At 38.9% G+C, this 22,466-nt stretch overlaps 1 protein-coding gene across 1 annotated transcript in view; it reads left to right on the top strand.

Annotated features, from left to right (window-relative positions):
- The window catches only part of STMN2 (stathmin 2), a 55,888-nt gene extending 34,651 nt beyond the window's left edge, over positions 1–21,237 (top strand). Inside the window, exons 4-5 of the mRNA XM_008000946.3 lie at positions 10,007–10,198; positions 19,892–21,237. Coding sequence (XP_007999137.1) covers positions 10,007–10,198; positions 19,892–19,951 — 252 coding nt within the window. The 3' untranslated portion in view covers positions 19,952–21,237. The remainder of the gene's footprint in view (positions 1–10,006; positions 10,199–19,891) is intronic.
- Positions 21,238–22,466: the final 1,229 nt, after the last annotated feature.

Here is a 22,466-nt window from a genome sequence, read left to right on the forward strand (position 1 = left end):
ATGGCCTGACCTGGATCACATGTCCAACCTAGAATCAATCATTGTGGCCAAGAGGATGTAGTAGTTTGATTTGCTAGCCTGAATCACATGCCCACCACTGACCTGCAAAGGAGTTTAACTAAGATCTCTGGGGTACGAATTGTGGAGGGTAGTTCCCCAGAAGAAAATCGAGGTGTTCTCCCAAGAGGAAGGGGTAATGGATCTTAAGAAAACAAAACTATAGATGTCTACATTTTCTATCTATAAATGTTTAGTGTTCCTATAACAAGTAGAATAATTATTTAGTTCATACACTATTCAATTTGCAACACTCTTCTGTTGCCCTGCTACAGTTATTTTCTTATAGATGGAATGAAAACTATCAATCTAGGCAGCTCTGTGAAACAGTACTGTCCAAGGAATATAATGTGAGCCAGGCCGGGTTTGGTGGCTCATGGCTATAATCCCAGCACTTTGGGACGCCGAGGCAGGTGGATCATCTGAGGTCAGGAGTTCAAGACCAACCTGGCCAAAATGGCGAAACCCCACCTGTACTAAAAACACAAAAATTCACTGAGCATGGTGGCGGGCACCTGTAATCCCAGCTACTGGGGAGGCTGAGGCAGAAGAATTGCTTGAACCCAGGAGGTGGAGGTTGCAGTGAGCAGAGATGGTGCCATTGCACTCCAGCCTGGATGACAGAGCAAGACTCCATCTCAAAAAAAAAAGGAAAGAAAGAAATATAATGTAAGCCATATGTGTATTTTTAAATTTTCTGCAAGCCACATTTTTAAAATAAATGTGAAATGAATTTTAATAAAATATTCTTCACCCAATATATTCAAAACATTATTTCAATATGCATATAATCAATATAGAAGTATTAATGAGCTGTTTCACATTCTTTTATCATACTAAGTATTTGAAACCCAGTGTGTATTTTACATTTACAACTCTTTTCAGTTCATGTTAGATATATTCCCAGTGTCTAGTAGCCAAAGGCAGCCAGTAGCAGATACAGATATTAAAACAGAAAACATCTAGGGAATAATGGGGAAACTTTAGGCCTAAGTTTTTAAAATCAATACCAGATAATTATTCAGATTCAACTTTACTTTTACATATATATATTCTTTAAAAATTACATTGATATGGGAACTCGGAAAGTTCAAAATACATTTCCATTCTATGGCTTTAATCTTTACATCGTCAGAGCTAATGCAAGTGTGAAGTTTAGGATGCACTGTAAGTAATAGGATCTTCTAAATCTCATGCCCTCTTGTTCAGCTACCTACTCTATTTCTATTTCAGTTTCTCACTGTGGGGAGGGGACTTCTCTGAACCTGGGTTTCATCTCTTACTCTCTTTCATGGTAACCAGGTTTTCCTTTGTAGCACCTAGCACAATTAGTAAGTAATTAGTATTTATTGGCATATTAGTATTTATATGCATACGTATTTATTTAACCCTATGTGTCCCACTAGATTATAAACTCCATGAAGATAGAACTTGTCTTTTGTTTAATAGTGCTTGGCAATAGTTAGTACTACAAAAAATATTTTTCTTTCTTATTCAACTCCTGTTAGCCATTGCCTGAGTACTACAAATATTTTTAAGTGAACAAATAAATAATAACTTACAGGGCCAAATGTGAAAGTGGCAATATATAGCTTGTTTTGATTTTTTATTCCATCCTCCCATCCTAAAACAATTACAGGCACTAAGTTTCCAAATGACATCTGAAACAGCACTAAGGAATTCCTAGTCTGGGCAAAATCACTCAGTCAACAAATATTTATCAAGCACTTACTATTTGGCAGGCCCCGTTCTAGGCACAGGGGATACTCATCAACCTTACATTTGAGTGGGGGAGAAAGAGCTAATAAATACATATGCAGCATATTAGATGACACAAAATTAGCAGGACAAAGAGAACTGGGGGTGTGGGGGTAAAAGAAGCTATAATATATAATTATTACTATATATAATAATATAATTATTGGATAGTCAGAAAAAACCTCTTGAGTAAGAGAACATTTGAAAAGAAGCACAAAGGTAGCAAGGGAGTAAGGCAGGCAGCTCTTCTCTGGGACCTGAACATTCAAAGTAATGAGAGTAGCAGGTATGAAGGCCCTGAGATAGCAATGTACACGGTGCGTTTGAGAAATAGCACACAGGCCAGCATGGCTGAAGCTGAGAGAGCAGGGGGAGAGTGGTAGCAACTGAATTCAGAGGTAGCAATTAACGACTTTGACTTCGCATGAAATGGGAGATTATTAAGGATAATAAAACCATTTCACTACTTTATGTGAGTCGCAGCATCTTTTTAAAGAAGTATCTGTTTTTTAAAAGGGGGAGATGACTAGAAAAATAAATAGTATTAGATAAATAGAGAAAACAGGACAACGTTCTAGACTAAGACAGTGATTCCAGAACTACGGATCCACAGAGGCAAGAATGCAGAAAGTGTGTGTTTCAGAGAAGTGGGTAGACCAGTGGGTTTGGACTAGTGGATTTGGATAGGGAGTTTGAGAGTAGTGAGGTGAGGTTAGGGAGGGCTATGAATGCCAGGTGAGTGCGCAAATTCCATTATATAAGCAGTAAGGAGTCACTACAGACTTTCCAAAAATACATACACGTTCCACCTGGCCCACAGGTTAGCAACATTCCATTGCCCTGGACCTATTTCCTTTCCTATAAGTTACAGGTTTCTGAAGATTCCACCTAGCGAACATATTACTTTTAAATAAGTATTAATAAATTATCTTACCATGATTATAATCAAAGGAATCTGTAATTGCTAATTATTTCTGATTAAAAGATAAAAAGTTTTGCACTAAATTGACATAATTCTAACTCAAAGTAAATATACAGATAGACATGGATATAGATGTGAAATGTGATTTCTGTTAGGGCGTTTTAAACATAAAAAACCTTATGAGTTCTCCTCCCTCCCCCTACCCTTAATGCCTCGAAGGCCTCTTCCTGGGACTTCAGGGGTCCCTTCAGGGAACTAATGACCTAGGCTGTGTTTGGGGGGCTTTCTGGATTTATAGCTGGAAGGGTGCCACAGAGGCGTCTCTACTTGGGCTCAGATTCACTTTGTGTTCAATGTTTTGGCAATTTCCTCACCTCCCCACTCCATCTGTTGACATTACTGCAGCACTGACCATCTGGTTACTAGGTTGGAGGATACTCCCTCAGGCTTCTTTGAGGCAGAATTAATGCTCCAGTGATTAGCTAGTAGAAGAAGCTTGTCATAAAAAGAATAAGCCCTTTCCCTGCTTTTTCTCCATTCTTTGATTATTGCTGGTAGTCCGTGATAATCACTTCTGTGAGTCTGTATCAATCTCATCTGGGCAGCTTGAAGCTCATCTCCTGAAATCAAAGTTTCCATAATGCAGCTGACCCACAAGGGTAAAATGACATGAACACTTTAACCATCCATTTATCATTTATTCATTCATTCAACCAACATGTATTTGGCAAGAGGCAGCAGAGCTAGCCTAACTATACATCCCAGTTGGCCCAGGACAACTCCAGCTAACTCTTGTTGTTTTGATACCATTATTAATTATTTCTCTTTTATTCTCATAAGTGTTCCAGCTTGGACAATCAATTACATGGGCATCCTTAGCAGGGCACAATGTTTAAGAGCATCTTTAAAACATTGTCTTTAAGAACCTGTGGTTAAGAGAATATCTGTGTTCAAATCCTGGTTCCACCACTTACAAGCTGTGTGACCTCAAGCAAGTGACTTAATCTCCCTATGTCTTCTTTCATCAATCTGTAAAATGAGACTAGTAATAGAACTTATGCCATGTAGTTAGTGTGAGAATTGGAAGGTTACTCTACATAAAGACATATAACTGGCATGGTAAAAGGGTTAACAATTACTATGTGAAGATGCATCCAGTTTCTGACCTTGCAGAGATTATCTAGCAAACTCATGACTTTATAAAGAAAAGAAGTTTCTCATTAACAGAGACTGAAATGCTACCATACAATACATTGCTTTTTTTTTTTTTTTTTTTTTAGACAGAATCCGGCTCTGTTGCTCAGGCTGGAGCACAGTGGTGCCACCTTAGCCAATTGCAACCTCCACCTCCCAGGTTCAAGCAATTCTCCTGCCTCAGTCTCCCAAGTAGCTGGGATTATAGGCACCCACCACCACACCCGGCTAATTTTTATATTTTTAGTATATTTTTATACAAGGTTTTGTCATATTGGCCAGACTGGTCTCGAACTCCTGACCTCAGGTAATCCACCCACCTCAGACTTCTGAAGTGCTGGGATTACAGGCATGAGCCAGAGTGCCCAGGCAATATTTTAAATATTATAAAATATTCTTTATCAAATTGCATGGAAGAAAAGAAAGTTTGATAGGTAATAGATATATAAATAGGTCAGGCCAATTAAAAGTGTCTTGAAAAAATTAATATTGTGAAAACGAAAGGATCTTAATGACATTGATATAATCTCACCCTAAAAGAGATTAAATTAAAAAGCACCCTACTCGAACCAGTCCAGCGAGATTTCATTAGCATGCTCTCATTACTGGCATAATCAGCTTCAAAGTCACTAAGCCTCTGAAAGGAAGATGTGTTGCTTATTCTTAATAAAATGGCATAAAAGTAGATCATTAGTCACCAAACATGATAGACTTACCTTTTCCATTTGTTGGTATCTCACATTGTAGATGGCAATTAAAATGGAATCCAGGGAAAGAGGGGGTGGTTTGTATAGCAATGGATTATGAAACAAAGTACTGGATTATTCACAGCTTGACATTCAGGAAACATTCTGCTCCTTACAGAATATGGCTCGTGGGCCACAGAGTCTTCCTGTGTGCTACCTTCTCGGTGAAGAAGAGCACCCCCACGTTTCTTTTCCTAGGAGCTAATCACAGTAAACCCATTACACACTTTAGCAGGAGGGCTCATTCTAAAGGTCTTTGGATTTTAATCATTTTTAATTTCCTGTTATGCTTCGGGCTCTTCAGCGCAAAGTGAATATTATACTCTTTGGTTTTACATAATTATATTTAATTGTCATATTTCAACAGGACATTATTTGTGACTTTAGATGGGTCGCAATGGTTTTTCATTGTTAGCAGTAAAGTCAATAATTACAGACACATCACCTAACCTACTTGTGTAAAGGCATTTTTGGTACTAGAAGATTTAGTGTCTGATCAACGGTCCTGGATAGCAAGTAATGTATCCCCCAAATAATGAAAAGTGACAAGAAAATAAATATGTTTACTTCAGAAATAAATGGAAAATTAGTGCTATCTAAAATGTAGTCTTAAGTCTCATCTGTGTACATAAAACAAAATGAGTTTTATGTACCAGTTACTCAAATTTATCTTCCACTTCATTTGTACAGTAATTAAACTTTTATACTCAGTAATATAAAAATTGGTAATTAACCTCTTTGCAAAATGTTAAAGTGTTCCTAAATGTACAATAAGTCTCCTTCCCTGTCTCATTGTTTTTCCCTTCATGTACCTCTCATGTAATTATTTCAATGATTGAGTTCAGTGTAAGGAAGTTTATGCCTAGGAAAGGTGCTCACCAGTAATGTGCCTCAGTTCCCATAATAGCAAGATCGAGAAGGTTCCTTAGTCTCCCGGAATGTCACGTTGAACATCTCAGTTCTATATTTTGCCCTGACATTTGCATTATATCAGCTGATCATTGTCTTGCCCTAATTTTCCATTTTAATATTTTAGTGACCTTCTATGTTAGGTACAGGTTATTTAGAAGTGTTCCTCCAAGGCCAGATACTTTTTCCTTGGACAATTTATTTTTAACAACTTTTAGTGATTCTCTCACTTCACCACCCTCCCTGTCATAAGTCCATGCAATCCCAATTCCTTTCTGCTAATCTGCACCGTCTGCACAGTCAAGATATAAAGTAAGAATACCTATTTGAACATGTAGTGAGAACTTTACTTCTTTGCCAAAAATGAAGGAAAATGCTGCCACTTTTGTACATCGCATGTTTTTTATTCTACAGCCTCACTCATTTCATGTCATGTTTTAGTGCAGTTTTCTGGACTAACTGCTTATTTTCTCATTGATTAAACTGCCTATTTGCTCATTGGAATCGGAACCAATTTTCTTCCTTGAGGGTCTGACTAGAAGATTAAACTATGTTCATGTGAGAATCAAGTTCTACCTAAGAAATGAGTTAGAGGAGTCATGGGCAGCAATATCTATCTGGATGCTACACTGTGAAAAAGGAAGGGAGGTTATGCCTTTCTGCCCCGATGGGGTAGCAGAGACCTTAGGAACTGGGGTAGATGTCCCCATGGTTATTAGCTCCACTGAATATTTTGTTAAAAAATTGGCTGCCGGACAGGTGTCGTGGTACACGCCTGTAGTCCCAGCTACCCGGGAAGCTGAGGCAAGAGAATCTCTTGAGCCCACGAATTTGAGGCTATACTAAACTAAGATCACACCACTGCACTCCAACAAAGCAAGACCCTGTCTCTAAATTTTAAAAAAATTCAGTGCTTATGAATACAGACGAATATAGGAAGTTATAAGTATTTCCTCAGGATAGAATGCTTTCCACCATAATTGACTTCACATCCTGTATTTTTGTGTGTGTGGACTTAAGCTTTAAATATTTGAAACACAGACAATTATTAGGTCCTGCAAATGTGTGAGTCGAGATAATAGTGGATATAACATTCCCTTCCAGAGTGTAAGAAAAGGCACCACAGAAGTGAGCAGCCCTGAAGCACAGCTTGGCCCAGTTTGGCAGGTCTCTGTGAGTTAGCAGCAAACTCACGTGACCACACTCTGTACTGCCTTCTGTTTCTGTTTCACCCCATTAATTGTGCTAAAGAAATGCATTTGACACCTATGCTGTGTAATCTCATTTAGCCCCAATAGCTACAAAAGTACTAACCCCATTAAATTGAGGCATTTCAAACTGAGCCAAACGTTGCACTCCAGTAAATGCAGTAGGCATTGGTTATAATGGGAATTCTCCATTATTCATAATGGGAACTGCAGGAGTTTGTTCATGCAGATCAAATGTGTCCCACCAAGGCAAGAAATATGGAAAAGTGTGTGTTGCTGTATTACCTTGTAATTTCAAAGCCTTCCCGTCTGAATCTTATTTTCATGCTGTTTCCTCTTGACTTTGGTTCTTTCACAAAGGAAAATTAAGAACGCAAATGTAAACATTAAGTTAAAACACAACTAAACAAAGTGCCAAATTAATTGGAGCATCTGAAAATGAAATATTTGGCAGTTGCAGTGGCCTCTTGATACTAATGCGCAGTAACTCTCTGTAAGCTGATCCTGTCTGAAGAGCAGCAGGCGCATGGCCCCTGGCCATGAAGTCTATCTCAAAGCGCCAGGGTCAGCAAAGCAGAATACAAACCCAGGCTTTCTGAATTCCAGGTTAGGGCTCATGTCACTGTGCCACAGGAGTTTCTGTGGAAAGGCTACTTTTAAAAAGTGGCCATTAAAAATCCAGGTGGATCCTATCTAGGGCAGTAATGGAAACACTGATCTATGAGGAGCAGGAAGGAATTGTTAAACCACTGAGTAGTAATGCTACATTGCGCCTGGCACGGTGGCTCACGCCTCTAATCCCAGCACTTTGGGAGGTTAATGCGGGCGGATCACGAGGTCAGGAAATCGAGACCATCCTGGCTAACACGGTGAAACCCGGTCTCTACTAAAAATTCAAAAAATCAGCCGGGCCTAGTGGTCTCTACTAAAAATTCAGCCGGGCCTAGTGGCAGGCGCCTGTAGTCTCAGCTACTAGGGAGGCTGAGGCAGGAGAATGGCGTGAACCCGGGAGGCGGAGCTTGCAGTGAGCCGAGACCGCGCCACTGCGCGATTTACACACACAGCTCTCTCCCTGTAACAATTTGGTAGTCCTGATAACAGCAAATAAGGAAAGTCTAAGTAGGATGCTTTACCGACAGTCCCACCTAGAGGCAGGAGAGTGAACCAGCTATTTTATTCATACTTCTTCCAGAAAGTCTCCATTGGAGTTTGAACTCAATTTATGTTATACTTTTCTTATTATTTTTGTATTAGTTTTCCTGAAACTAATACAAAGTAAAAAAGTGTTGGTTCCATGGGTGCAGCACACCAACATGGCACAAGTATACATATGTAGCAAACCTGCACGTTGTGCACATGTACCCTACAACTTGAAGTTTAATAATAATAAATAAATTAAAAAAAAAAAAAAAAGAAAGTGTTGGTTCCACTAAAAATGTCCTGAAACCTGCCAAGCACAGTGGCTCACACCTATAATCCCAGCACTTTGGGAAGCCAAGGCAGGCAGATCACTTGAGCCAGGAGTTCAAGACTAGCCTGGCCAACATGACGAAACCCCGTCTCTACTAAAAATACAAAAATTAGCAGGACATGGTAGCACACACCTGTAATCCCAGCTACTCAGGAAGCTGAGACATGAGAATCGCTTGAACCTGGGAGACAGAGGTTACAGTGATCAGAGATCACGCCACTGCGCTCCTGCCTGGGTGACAGAGCAAGACTCTATCTAAAATAAAAACAAAAACAAATAAATAATAAACTGTCCTGGAACCATTATGGGGTTAAAGCAAGAGGCAGGGCTGGTTTCCAGGATTTTCTGTCTAATCTCCAGTGAGCCACAGACCTATTCCTGATCAACTTCAGAATAAACACATCAATAAAGAAGTGTAAGGCTGTCCAACCTTACCATTTCTGTAGAATTTTATTTGAAGAGAAGTTTCTCCTTTCTCCAGGCCCCATATTGTTTATACAACAAGACCTTTCCAGTAAATGCCCACAACCACTACCATCAACTAAAATGTTTTCCCATTAATGCTTTCAATGGTAATCAGTATTTAACAGGGCACTTAGGAATATTTTTTGATCAACCATTGTTTAGATATTCCTATTTATAATTACTCTTGTGAAGGATCGCCTCAGGGTATCAGCTGATCCTAAGAAATTATCTAGGAGCCATGAGTGTGTAATAATTTAGTCTTAAACCTGGATAGGTCAATATTGGGTAGGACTTTTCTCAGCTGCATAATGGGGAGAATAAAAAGAATATGGAAAGAAGTTACATAACACATCCTGGGTCACAAACAGAGGTAAGACTTGAACACAGACCTGACATCAAAGCCCATGCCAGTAGGACTTACAAAAGGTAGACTGGACTACCTGCATTTGAATCATTAGTGATGCTTATCACTGGGCTTCACTGAAGAACCTTGGAATCAGAATCTCTGGAGGTAGATGCCAGGCACCTGCATTGTTATCAAGTGCTCCAGTGATTACCATCCACTGTACAGAGCCATACAGCCTCCTGACGCTGGAAGAAAATTACAGTGCTCAAAGTGCGGGGCAGGGTGTACATCTGGATCTAAATCACTGAGCAACCACAGGGTTTCAAGAGAGGGTCAAAACAAAGACTTTCTGCTCTCTGTGGCCAAATGAACACTAAGTTTGCACTGTTCTCAGATCTCCAAAGAGACTTTGGTGTATGGGGGATGGGGGTGGGGGAAAGGGAGTGTGAAATAAAAGGAGAAAGTGAATTTGATGATTTGATTGATGAAAGTTGAAAGGCCTAGCCTACAATTGATTAAAAAACAATGGATCACAAAGATCAGAACCTGCCTCAGTCCTCAACCATTTTCCTCAGGCTTTAATGGGATATTGCCATCCAGTAATTCATTATAGCATTTTCTGTTGCATAAATGCTTAGCAACAACTTCTTTTTTAAAAAAAATTTGTAACTCCTCAATGAGGATTAAATGCTTCTTCTTCTAAGACAGTCTGAAATATATTCACAGCTGAAAATTCAGCTAACCGCATTTCCCAACTAGCCACATTCTGTAGAAAACTCTAAGCCATGCAGATGAGTACAGACTTGACAATAGTGCTCAAGGCTGGAAGTACTATTCATCGGAAAAGAACGCTCCCTCCAATTGGTGGGCTATTATTCTGCTAGGTTTATGTTTGGATAATTATAAGATGGCTATGTTTTTCTTCCCCAGTCTCAGGAGGCCCAGGTGCTGAAACAATTGGCAGAGAAGAGGGAACATGAGCGAGAAGTCCTTCAGAAGGCTTTGGAGGAGAACAACAACTTCAGCAAGATGGCGGAGGAAAAGCTGATCCTGAAAATGGAACAAATTAAGGAAAACCGTGAGGCTAATCTAGCTGCTATTATTGAACGTCTGCAGGAAAAGGTAATCTCAGCAGAGTCCTGAGCAGATGGATATATTCATGTGCAACACAGCTGGGTGAACTTCCATGTGCCTGAGCACCAGAGACTAAGTCAAAATTTGTTGCAGGTGTGAGGACAACTAACTCCCATGGGCAGGGTCTCACAGTGCAGCAATGACTTAGCAGGGGGTGCAACATGGTAGAGGAATGGGAATCCAACATTAAGGCTGGAATTTTTTCAATTTTTCCCATGATGAGTGGATTTAGGGAGGCTGATTCATGCTTTTGAAATGTGTAAGACTTCTATAGAAGCCTCATGAGGCAATCTATAAGAAAAATGTGATGTTGGAAATATTAATGTCAGTATATTATATTGATATAAAATATAAATAACATTTGATTTAATATTTAACATATGGCTTTAAATATATATATTTAATTAAAATGTTAAATTAGAAAAATATATTTGCCAGAAAAGGCCAGGTTATTTATGAACACTGGTAAGCCCATTCTAGTATATAACAGCATCACATGGGACCATAGCAAAGATTAGCTCATAGGGGATGTTTCCTCCAGTTCTGGTATCCTGGTGCCCTTCTCCTCAACAACCTAAACGTATACTCATTCCCATGAGTCAGGAGGAGCTGGGCTGGAGTTGCTCTGAAAAACGCTCTCTTTCACTTTTGTACTCTCTATGCTGTTTCCCACCTATCCCCTCAAAAAACCTTTCCTTTGAAAATATACAGTATAGCTATGAGTAGTTTAGCTGTGTCCATTTCCAGAAATTGGATTAAGCATTGAGAAACAGGATGTTTGAGAAAGATGCCTCAATCCTTTCCTGAGCAGTCAGTCATGCTTCCCACCAGTAGCGAGTGCCTTTGTGTGATAAGCATTGGAGATGCAAAGCAAAACAGGAGTGTGCCTGTCATCGGAGCCCTAAGAGTTGTCAGATGAGCCTCCTGTTTTCTGACTATTTCTCAGAGTTTCATGTCTTCTATTAGAGATGTCCCGTCTCATCTAAGGTTCAAACAACCTTATCCTAGGGTTCTGATGATTCTATTTTCATTCTCAGTCTCTGACTGCAAATACCTAGCTAGAAACAAAGGAAATCAGGCATGAAACCTTTTAAGGATACAATTACATGGAGATCTTCATTTGTGCTCTTGAGGAATTTTTGAAAGCATTGCTGGGGAAGGGTGTGTGGGCTCTGATGCAGCAGTAAGAAACTGAGGCTCTCAGAGGTACATGGACGAGGACTGCTGACTTGGGCAAGAGCTGGAATAGTTATCTGATGCCTGATCCAAAACATCAAAGTTCAGATTAAATTTTTATTTATAAGTTGGTGTTTTTATACTCTCAGAACAGTGTTATTGCTTTTCACCCAAATGAGTCAAGTCACGATTTGGAAGAGGCAACAGAATTTGGCTCTCTCCAGGTGATTTATGGTGGTATAGGAACATATGTTTTACTCAGATACAGGAGAGCAAAGTTCCATTTGCTGAAGTTTACTCCCATGACCATAAACCAGTCAGTCTTCTTCCATCTGCCCCCATTTTGCATTTCTCTAGAGAACTAAGGATGTTCCTGCTTGACCAGTGCTCGTAACATGGACAGCAGAGGGCCACTGTGTGATCTCTTTGAGATCACTGTGACTCAACCTTCATCTCACATCCTAGGCCCTAAAAAAATTAAATGACGTTGCTAGGAACGGTACCTGCTGATCTTATTGCAGCATTCTCAATTAGGCCTCAATGCAAGATTTTTATCACTGGAAGTCCCAGAGCATTTTTATTTTTCAAATTGCACATACCCAAACACAGGGCATAGCCTCCTTTTTTTGTTTGTTTGTTTTTTTGAGACAGAGTCTCACTCTGTCACCCAGGCTGGAGTGCAGTGGCACGATCTCAGCTCACTGCAATCTTTGCCTCCTGGGTTCAAGTAATTCTCATGCCTCAGCCTCCCAAGTAGCTGAGATTACAGGCGTATAGCACCACGCCCAGCTAATTTTTGTATTTTTAGTAGAGACAGGGTTTTGCCGTGTTGGCCAAGCTGGTCTCAAACACCTGACCTCAAGTGATCCACCCGCCTCGGCCTCCCTAAGTGCTGGGATTACAGGTGTGAGCCACAGTGCCCGGACAGGGCATATCCTTCTTGATTTCAATTGTAAAATAGTTCATAAAATTTCCATATTTTATCTAGTATTTCCAGAAGTGCTAGCTTTTAATAGGCCATTTTTTTCTTCTCTGTGTGTTTTTTCTCTTTACCCAGCCCAGCCATGCTCAGCTCGTTTTCTCAGTCTTTCCACTCCCACCCAAATTTAGTGCCCTCCTCCATACATACATACATGCACACCTGCAGACCACTTTTCCTGCAAATAATCAACCCGAAGAGTGCTTAAAATTCCTGACATCAACCCACAGAATCTCCAAGGATGGGACCCAGCTTCCATGCACTTTGAAAACTCTCCGTATGATTCCAATATGCAGCCAGATTTGCGAACTAGTGGTTTGTAGCCTTTTCTGATTTAAATCTCAGCTGTCAGCATTCTATCCCATGTCAAATAATGCAGCCAAGATAATTTCTAGGACCACATTTTTTTCTGGTATTTCATACCTAATGAGGTGTTTTTCAAATCTAATAGGATCTTTGGCCAGTGTCAGTCAAGATCTTTTATCTCCTCAGTAAAGAGGAAATACCAAATTTACTTTTATTTGATGTATATCACATAGGTGGATTTAGTACAAAATTGTTGTTTACATATTGTGAATGTGTTTGTGTATACTAAAACTACTTTGCTTTTTCCTAAAATAAGACAAAGTTTTATATTATAAGCAATATTTAGCATTTTGTTTGGATGAAGTTATTCCTATGAAACTAGAAATTTAAAAGAGGGTCAGTAATAACAGTAAAGCCAAAAGGCATGAAACTGCCAATGTAACATAAGCTGTTCTGAAATCTACCATATCAAAAGATAATTATGCTGGGCATGGTGGCTCACACCTGTAATCCCAGCACTTTGGGAGGCTAAGGCAAGAGAATTGCTTGAGGCCAGGAGTTCAAGACCAACCTGGGAAATATAACGATACCTCATCAAACAAAAATTTAAAAATTAGCCAGCAGTGGTGACACACGCCTGTAGTCCTAGATACTCCAGAGGCTGAGGTGAAAGGATTGCTTGGGCCAAGGGGTTCCAGACGGCAGTGAGCTAATATCGTCCCACTGCACTTCAACCTGAGAAAGAGAACAAGACCCTGTCTCTAAAACAAAAAGAAAAAAAAATGACTACTTCTGAAATGATACCTATTAATGAGTTAATCATTCAATGAATATGTCCTGAGTCCCTACTATATGCTTAGGAACCTTTGTAATATCAAAGGTATTTACCAACCATGTCTTTCCCAATACAGACAATAAATAATTCAACAATAAATAATACAGCACCAACAATTAGAGAATAAGACAACATGTAGTACGGTCCAATATAGACAGTAAATGCAAAGACACTGAATAATATCAGTAAAAGTAAATTCACATCAAGGTAAGTTCACACCATGCGCCCACCCTTTTGATAGCCCTCACTGGCCCTATCAATGAAGCAAGAGACATGATACAACTTTGTGCAAGCTTTTCCACAATCTGCCTACCATTCAGCACTCAGTCCCTTTTCCCTTCAATTAAGAGAACTGAGCATTCAAGCATATTTTCACTAGGATGCCCATAATGGTATCTTCAGTGTCACTGACTGACAAATTCCCATAAACCTCTCAGAGCCCCAGTCATGTTAGCTCAAAGCCTTTAGCTCAAACTGAAAGCCTAAAGCAAAAGCAGCCCTGGCTGCACTTCAGAATCTACTGGACAGCTCTTTAGGGATTCTGATTTAATTGTCTGGAATGGGGCCAAGGACCTTGTATTATTTTAAAGGCTCACTAGTAGGCTCTAATATTTAGCCGTGGTTGAGAACTACTGTGCTAAATGTTTCTTAAATATGCTTTGTGATGTCATCATAAATTGTATGTTAGTATTTTTTGTCTTTGTTGCATAAGTGTTCTTTCTTCCTCCAAAGAAGAATGTTACACTCATTTTTTATTTCAGTTTCCTGTTTTTATAGCACCTCATCTTAACACTCCAGGCTATTACATAGAAAAGAATCAAATGTGGAGAAGGCTGTGGGAGAAGGGATGCGTGTGCCACAAAGACCTGCATTAGCTGATCTGTTGATGTCACATCCAGGACTCAAAAGACTAGTCAGTGGATTATGACTGATACACTGGTGAAGTTAAAAATGTTCTTATTCTTAGAGTGATATGAGAAGTAGAAAGAGGGAGAAACAGAGAAGGGGAGGAGAAGGGAAGAGAGGAAGCAGAGAGAAAGGAAAGAGAGGGAGGAAAAACACCTGTTCTTGCCATACAGGAATGATTCAAGACACTTTCTTCCTCTCCTGATGTGTCCCTTTCTCCCCTAATGCACTACGCAGCATCCTGCAGAAAATTCACCACCTGACCCTTTTAGGAACCCTGAGTAGTAGGAGCTCCGAATGACCCAATCAGGAATTGCAGTGAGACAGTTAGTTTTGAAAAATCAGTTAACGCAGGTATAATCATTTTAACAACAATACATCTACTCACTAAACATATAATTTTAATGTCAAATATTTAAGTGGAAACTTATTGACCAATCTTTTGATGTAGTTGGGCCCAATATCTTTTCAAAAAATTGATCAGTTAATGGGAGTTCTATGGGGGTTTCTTTTCTTGCCATTATTCACACTCATGTCACATTAGCTATGATTTGCAGTTTTAATTTCTTTAAAATAAGGTAGGGATTAAAGACATTTGCAAAATAACCTGGATATAGACTTTTTACAACTTTTCCATAGCTTTTATAGTTGATTCACACAGTATCTACTAAATAGTTCACTTTCTCACGTATTTCCAAAGGTTTCTCTCGACCCTCACAATTCTCCATCAGTGTAGCCTTTAATTAAATTAGATAGTTAAATTTTCAAATGCAAATTGCTAAACAGGTGTGGAAATGCCATTGGCAACACAACCAATGAGAAGGAAAGTATGTGGCGATACTAGGGAAGAGCCTTTTCCTCTCAAGCAACTCAGCCTTTAGGAGCCATCAGATAGCAGGACGGTGGAAGGAACTGAGACGGTTAACACGGCAAGTCACTAAAGAGGACTTCTACTGAACCTTGCTTAATTCCCCACTTAAACCAGATTGTATCATATCTTCTTTCTTTTATAATTCTACCATATCATCTTAGTCAGTGCCAAGACTTCCGAGCTCATAACATGGTAACAAATACCAAAGGAGCTTTCAGTATTGTTTAGAAAGGAGAGAAGCAAGTAACCCAAACAAACTTGACAACAGCTTTCCCCTATCCAACCATAAAGTACAGTACTTAGGAAATAAAAGAAATTGTTTCACTATAATTCATCATTTCACTTCTAATATCTAGAAAATGTCAAATGAAAATATTATAGCCATTATTTTAGTGGCAATAGTAGCACATAATATGATGTAACTTAAAATGATAAAATATTTTCAGGGAATGAGATTCTGTGATTCTTTCCCTAAGAGGTAATTTTGATAATATGTAACTCTTCTATAAATGTCAGTAGTCTTGGGGACACAGGTGGTGTTTAGTTACCTGGAAAAGTTCCTTAGTAGTGATTTCTGAGATTTTAGTGCACCCGACACCCAAGCAGTGTACACTGTGCCCAATATGTAGTCTTTTATCCCTCGCCCCCACTCCCAACCTTCCCCCACAAGTCTCCAAAATCCGTTATATCACTCTTACATCTTTGCATCCTCATAGCTTAGCTCCCACTTATAAGTGAGAACATGTGATATTTAGTGCTCCATTCCTGAGTTACTTTACTTAGAATAATGGCCTCCAGCTCCACCCAAGTTGCTGCAAAAGACACTATTTAGTTCCGTTTTATGGCTGAGTAGTACTCCATGGTGTATATATACCACATTTTATTTATCTACTTGTTGGTCAATGGACACAGGATGATTCCATATCTTTGCAATTTCAAGTTGTGTTGCTATAAGCATGCATGAGCCTGTGTCTTTTTCATATAATTACTTCTTTTCCTTTGGGTAGATACCCAGTAGTAGGATTGCTGGATCAACTAATAGTTCTACTTCTAGTTCTTTATGTTCTCCATAGTGGTCATACTAATTTACATTCCGATCAACAGTGTGAAAGTGTTCCCTTTTCATCACAGCCATGCCAACATCTATTGTTTTTTGGCTTTTTAATTATGGCCATTCTTGCAGGAGTAAGGTGGTATTTCATTGTGGTTTTAATTTGCATTTCCATGATGTTGATAATATTTAACTCTTTAGTTATAGATTTCAGCTATTATCAATTTACATCTATTGCATTATTTTCATCTTTTGTTTTCCTATGATTCTGATTCACAAATAGCATTTGTGCAACCACTTACTATTGAATTTATGTGGTGAATGAATAATGAAATAGGAAAATGGATTAAAACTAGTCTTTATTAATTGTTTGCTATAGGACAGACATTTTTGGATGTACTATCACATTTCGTCCAAACAACAACGCTAGAAGAAAATACTGTGATTATCCCCATTTCACATGTAAGGAAGCTGGTCTTTAGAAAGATTAAGTCATTTGGCCAAGATCACAAGTAGACACAGAGACTAGATTTGAACAAAAGTCTCTTTGACTCCAAACCTTTTTACTAGCTGCCCATGACTCCCAATCACCATCATCTCAATACATGAACATGTGCTTTCTTAGCTCACACAACTCACTTCTGACTCCTCTTTCACATTGCAAGTGCATAGTCATCAGTAAAAAGAACGATTTTTTATTATATTGACCTCATCTTGAATTTAATTAGGCTCATATGACAGAATTCCATAGATGAAATTGGCATCCTAGGTCATATAGTCCAAGTCTTTGTTTATATTTGATATCTAGTGAGATTAAAGGGACATTAAAAAGTAAAGAAAGAAAAGACTCCATATTTCTTACCTTCCAGGAGAGAAACCTTTCTATGAAATTAGAGGAAAGAATTAGAGGACCAGAATTTTTCCCAAAATCAACTTTCATACTTTTTTCCATATAAAAGGCATAGTTGCACACAATGCTAACATACTGTATTACATTTCCTTTATATTGATGGGAGGAAGGAGGTAAATTGCAGAAAACATTGTAAATTTAGATATGCTTGGGCCTCTGACAGTGGCTAGCAAATATCAGGAGCTCAATAATGAAATAAATATTATCAAAGAGTAGTCTTCTTGATGAACCTTCTCTGAGTATCACAACTGCCTTAGGAACCTCTGGATTCAAGGTTGATAATTGCGAACAGTGAGCTGATAAGAAAAACAGACTGTGTGGGAAATTATATGCTTCCTGCATGACTGCTTTGGTTCTCCCACATTTGAAATAAAGTCACATTAACATTTCATGAGTAGATATTTGATAATGTGAATGTAAAGTGTTCGAATAATAGAGTGACTAAAATGCCTGAAAACAAATAATTTTTAATTAGAAACTCATAATTATTTATTTTCTCTTTTTCCACATTATTTCAAGCTCACAAATTATATTTATTCTTTCCTATGGCAAAATCCATTTCGTTAACACTAATTTTGAGTTTAACGAGAAGTGTACTCCAAAGTAGTCTAATAATACTAATTATAATGTTTCCTGCTATGTTATCATTTGAATTTATATGAATCTTTAGACTTGAGGCTTCTTTTTCCTAGCATAGTGATGGTCTGGGCTTTTTCTCAATTTTTGCCAGAGCTCAGCTCTCACTAATTAGTTTCTTTCTGCATGAGAAAAGAATTTGCTTCATCTTTTTCCTCATAATAGCAGAACAAAAAGAAGAATCAGCGGCATCCATGCTAATTTCCCCTGTGACATTTCCAAACAGGATTTGATTTCTCTATACATGCCTTTTTCCTTCTCTTCATGGTTTTTGAACATATGCAAAAGCTCATTTAAACCAATTAAATATAATTGTTTTTAATCCCTTTCTCTAGAGTCAACTTCCTGCTTACTCCAACTCTGTATCTTTGAAGGAAATGTAGGGTGGTTATGCCTTTTTTCTCCCAGAATCTACACTTGAAAAGACACATTTTTCCATGCAACTATAAAATGTTCTCCTCACTCAACATCGAAATTGTATAGCAGTGATTAAGAGGGTGAGCTGTAGAGCCAGGTTCCCCGGGTTTAAATCCCACTTGTTAGTATCGTGAACATGGGCAAGTTACTTTACCATTCCTGTGTTTCAGTTTCTTCATCTGCAAAATGGGGACAATAATAGAATGTCCACTATAGGATTATTGTGAGGATTAAGGGACCTAATACGGGTAAAACCTGTACTGATGCAGGTCGGGTACATATTAAGTGTCTAATAAATATTCATTATTATAATATAAAGAAGCCTATAAATATAGAACCCTTGAGATTAATAGAGTTTAATGATAAGATTTACTTTATAGCTGGTCAAGTTTATTTCCCCTGAACTAAAAGAATCTATGGAGTCTCAAGTAATTTCTGGAGCTTCAGAGGGAAGGACAGAAGCAATATAAACAACATTCTAAACAGAAATATAAATAATACTAACAATAATTAGCATCTTAAAATTTCAATTCAATGAACATTTATTTAGCACCTATGATATATGCAAGACACTGTGATTTTAGTCATCTGAGGTATAACCATATACTAAAATATACTGGGGCCACATTTTCTCCATCAGTTCCCTCCTCAGGAAGTTCAGTTCCCAACTCAAGGCTAGTACCTTGGTTCCTTACGAAAATAAACATCCACCAATCACATGCTATCTGCAAAGCTCTCTGCTAGGCCCTGCAAATGGAAGAAAAATGAGAAAACATAGTCCAGGCCCTCAGTGAGCTTACAGTCAAATATAACAGAGGAGACAAGAACAGAGAGGGTCATAATAGAAGCTAGAATAAAATGACTGCCGAATAAAAGGAAAGACTTATGCAGGTGTTCCAATGGAAAGTGAGATAAGTTTGCAGATTAGTCTTTGCAGTCTCACAAAAATCTTTGTGGAGAAAAGGACAGTGGTCATAGGGTTTAAAGAGTAAGTTTACAATCCTGACCAGTGGAGATGAAAGACTAGCATTGAAAATTGCATGACAAGACAATTCCACTAAACTGAAACATCAAGTGTGTGTAGGAAAAGATGGGGGTTATGACTGGAAAAGTCACTTGGACTGCAGCTATGAAGGGCCTTGACAAACAGGTCAAGGGTTTAAGAAGCAGTATAGAAAGTCTTCATGCTGAATCTAGCCCTGCCAGAGTGTCCATCAGGATTATAAAGTCCTTAAAGTATTAGTCAAAAGGAATGACATCATTAGAAATGATAGAGAAACAATAATGTGATGTTTTATTGCCTTTCTCTGGATTTACACTGTGATCCTAATCTTCAAAATTATCTTAATAACATGAACTTTTGGTCATAGTTTTAAACAAAAACAGTGTTAAATATATTTTTTGAAACACGGTAAGTCTTATAAGATCTTTTCTAACATGACATTTTGTGGGGCCTCTATTTTCCTCTCTTCTGAAATGAGAAAAGCTCCTAAAAGTAGACAACAAACTGGGTTACTTCTAGTCAAGCACATGGTATGCAAAGGACCAGACAACAAGGGCCTGTGACATTTCTTCTTCCTTTTGTGTTTTTTAGGAGAGGCATGCTGCGGAGGTGCGCAGGAACAAGGAACTCCAGGTTGAACTGTCTGGCTGAAGCAAGGGAGGGTCTGGCACGCCCCACAATAGTAAATCCCCCTGCCTATATTATAATGGATCATGCGATATCAGGATGGGGAATGTATGACATGGTTTAAAAAGAACTCATTATAAAAAAAAAAAAAAAACAGAATCAAAAATTTAAAAAAATCAATGCGGTCTCTTTGCAGAATGTTTTGCTTGATGTTTAAAAAATACCTTGGATCTTATTTTGTAAATACTTACATTTTTGTTAAAAAATACAAGTATTGCATTATGCAAGTTATTTCATAATCTTACATGTCCTGTAACAGGCTTTTGATGTTGTGTCTTTCCACTCAAATGAATTTGCTAGGTCTGTTCTTTTTGAAGCTCCCCATGTCTAACTCCATTCCAAAAGAAAAATGAGGTCAGTAGACAGTCTATGGTGCTAGAAACCCACCATTGCCTAATGACCTAGAAGGCTTTGTTATCTCTGAGCTTGACTAAGACCATACCTAGATCACAGGTATTATGACTCCACATGAACCTTCACATTTGTTCGCTCATAATCTACTTACTGCCTAAAAACTACAAAACCAGGCTAAGAAATACCACCAGTTAGAGCATTTACTTCTGCTTCTCCTGGATTATGTGCTACAAATGTGCTTTGACTTTAGAAAGGGATGGATGAGAAGACAGATCTGAGACCAATCTGGGTAGAAGCAAAAAGTTGAACCTTTGAAAGTGCTGAACACAAATCCAAATTCGAATGGTTCAAGCAGCCGTGAAATCGCTCTTCATAAAGTGGGCTTAATTCTCTAGTTTAAGTTCTTTTGATGGAATGAATTAATTAATGTGTCAGGTGGCTTATTTGTGGATGCCATGATTGATGATGTTCATTTTAAGCTCTTACCTATAGTACAAGTACATGATGCTACTGAATATTTTTCCACTTGGAAACTGTGAGCTGGTTGTTGCATTAAAACACACATACAAACAAAATCAAAAACACTGCGGACGTTCACTCAAGCTGGTCTTTCTTCCCCAGTGTAAGGCAATCCTGCCTACTAACAACACCAACAACAAAACACTCCATCTGTGAAGCTGACGCAGCTAAGGGGGCTAGGCAGGGCATTTGTGCCAACTAAGAATCACCAGATACCCAACATAAGTACCTATCGCAGTTTTGAAGTCGTTTCTCCCCAACTCCCAACTCCTGAAGGTTGCTGCCTGCATATTTACTCTTCATTAGTGCTATTTTCCTGTATGTCATTGTGAGCAAGCTGTGATTAATAAAGAATTGGAGTTCTGTGAACTAATAAAGGTTTGGTCTGTTCTCTTGCCCCTTGGTGTGTCTGACCCTGGCGTTCAGATTTTAAAAGGGTGGCCACTGAATTAGACAATCTCACAAGCAAAGAGATAATAAGGAGAGTTTGAAGGAAACCAGTGCCCTGCTGAGTCATTTCCCTTTGGGAGCAGCAGGCCGCATCTCTTTTCTCGTGCCCTCTGATGGACCAACACAGCGGGAGAGGTCTTCAATCTGTTCCCCTTAAAAATATACAGGACTGAACAAGGTACCGCAAGATTCAGACTGATAATTCTGAGGAAGAGAGCCCTTTTTGAAACATTGAAGGTTCCTGGCATTATCTCAAGTTCTCCCCTGTGGCCCACAGAACTCCTCCCCCAGCCTAGGCCGTCTGTTAAGATGCGATCCCTGCCGTACTGCTGAATTTGGTACTGCCAATAAACACACGGCACACATGGGCACAGCAGGGTCCTATCAGTGACCCAGATGGATCTTACAGGACCAAAGGAACCACATCCAGTTTTAGCAGAAAATCATAAATAATTGAAACCACACAGACTTGTGAATAAGTACTGTGGGCTGTGGTCCATAGGAGCTCTAACAAGCCAAGTTTAGGGTTGCGGCCACCTGGTCTCTATTTTGAATATCCTTTAATATTTGTGGGAATCTAACACTGCTACAAACGATGCCCATGCTTGATGTGATACACATGAGCTTCCAATTAGTATGAAATGAGCTGTCTCTTCATACTGGTTTTATATAGCTTAGTTTGGAAAACATTACTCATTGGGTCAGACCCTGTCATAAGCCCTGGAAACATGAACTTGAATGACCACAAGAAGCTCACAGTCCAGTAGCTTATTTGGGCCCCAAAACAGCAAACACAATATGTTGGTCAGCCTCTGCAGCATATTGGGGGGAAATAGATCATTTCTAAGAAGTTTCTGAAATATTAGAAATAGTTGACAAACTTCTCACAGTACCTTGTATGAGAACTGAAACTGCTGACCAGTCCAACTGCCTAATCTCAAAGATGAAGAAGCAGGCTGGGCACGGTGACTCATGCCTGTAATCCCAACGCTTTTGGAGGCCAAGGCAGGCAGATCACTTGAAGGGAGGAATTTGAGACCAGCCTGGGAAATAAGGTGAAACATCATTTCTACAAAAAGTAGCAAGGCATGGTGGGGAGCACCCATAGTCTCAGCTACTTGAAAGGCTGAGATAGGAGAATGACCTGAGCCTGGGG

The sequence above is a fragment of the Chlorocebus sabaeus genome, chromosome 8 (assembly GCF_047675955.1).
Source record: "Chlorocebus sabaeus isolate Y175 chromosome 8, mChlSab1.0.hap1, whole genome shotgun sequence".
NCBI lineage: Eukaryota > Metazoa > Chordata > Mammalia > Primates > Cercopithecidae > Chlorocebus > Chlorocebus sabaeus.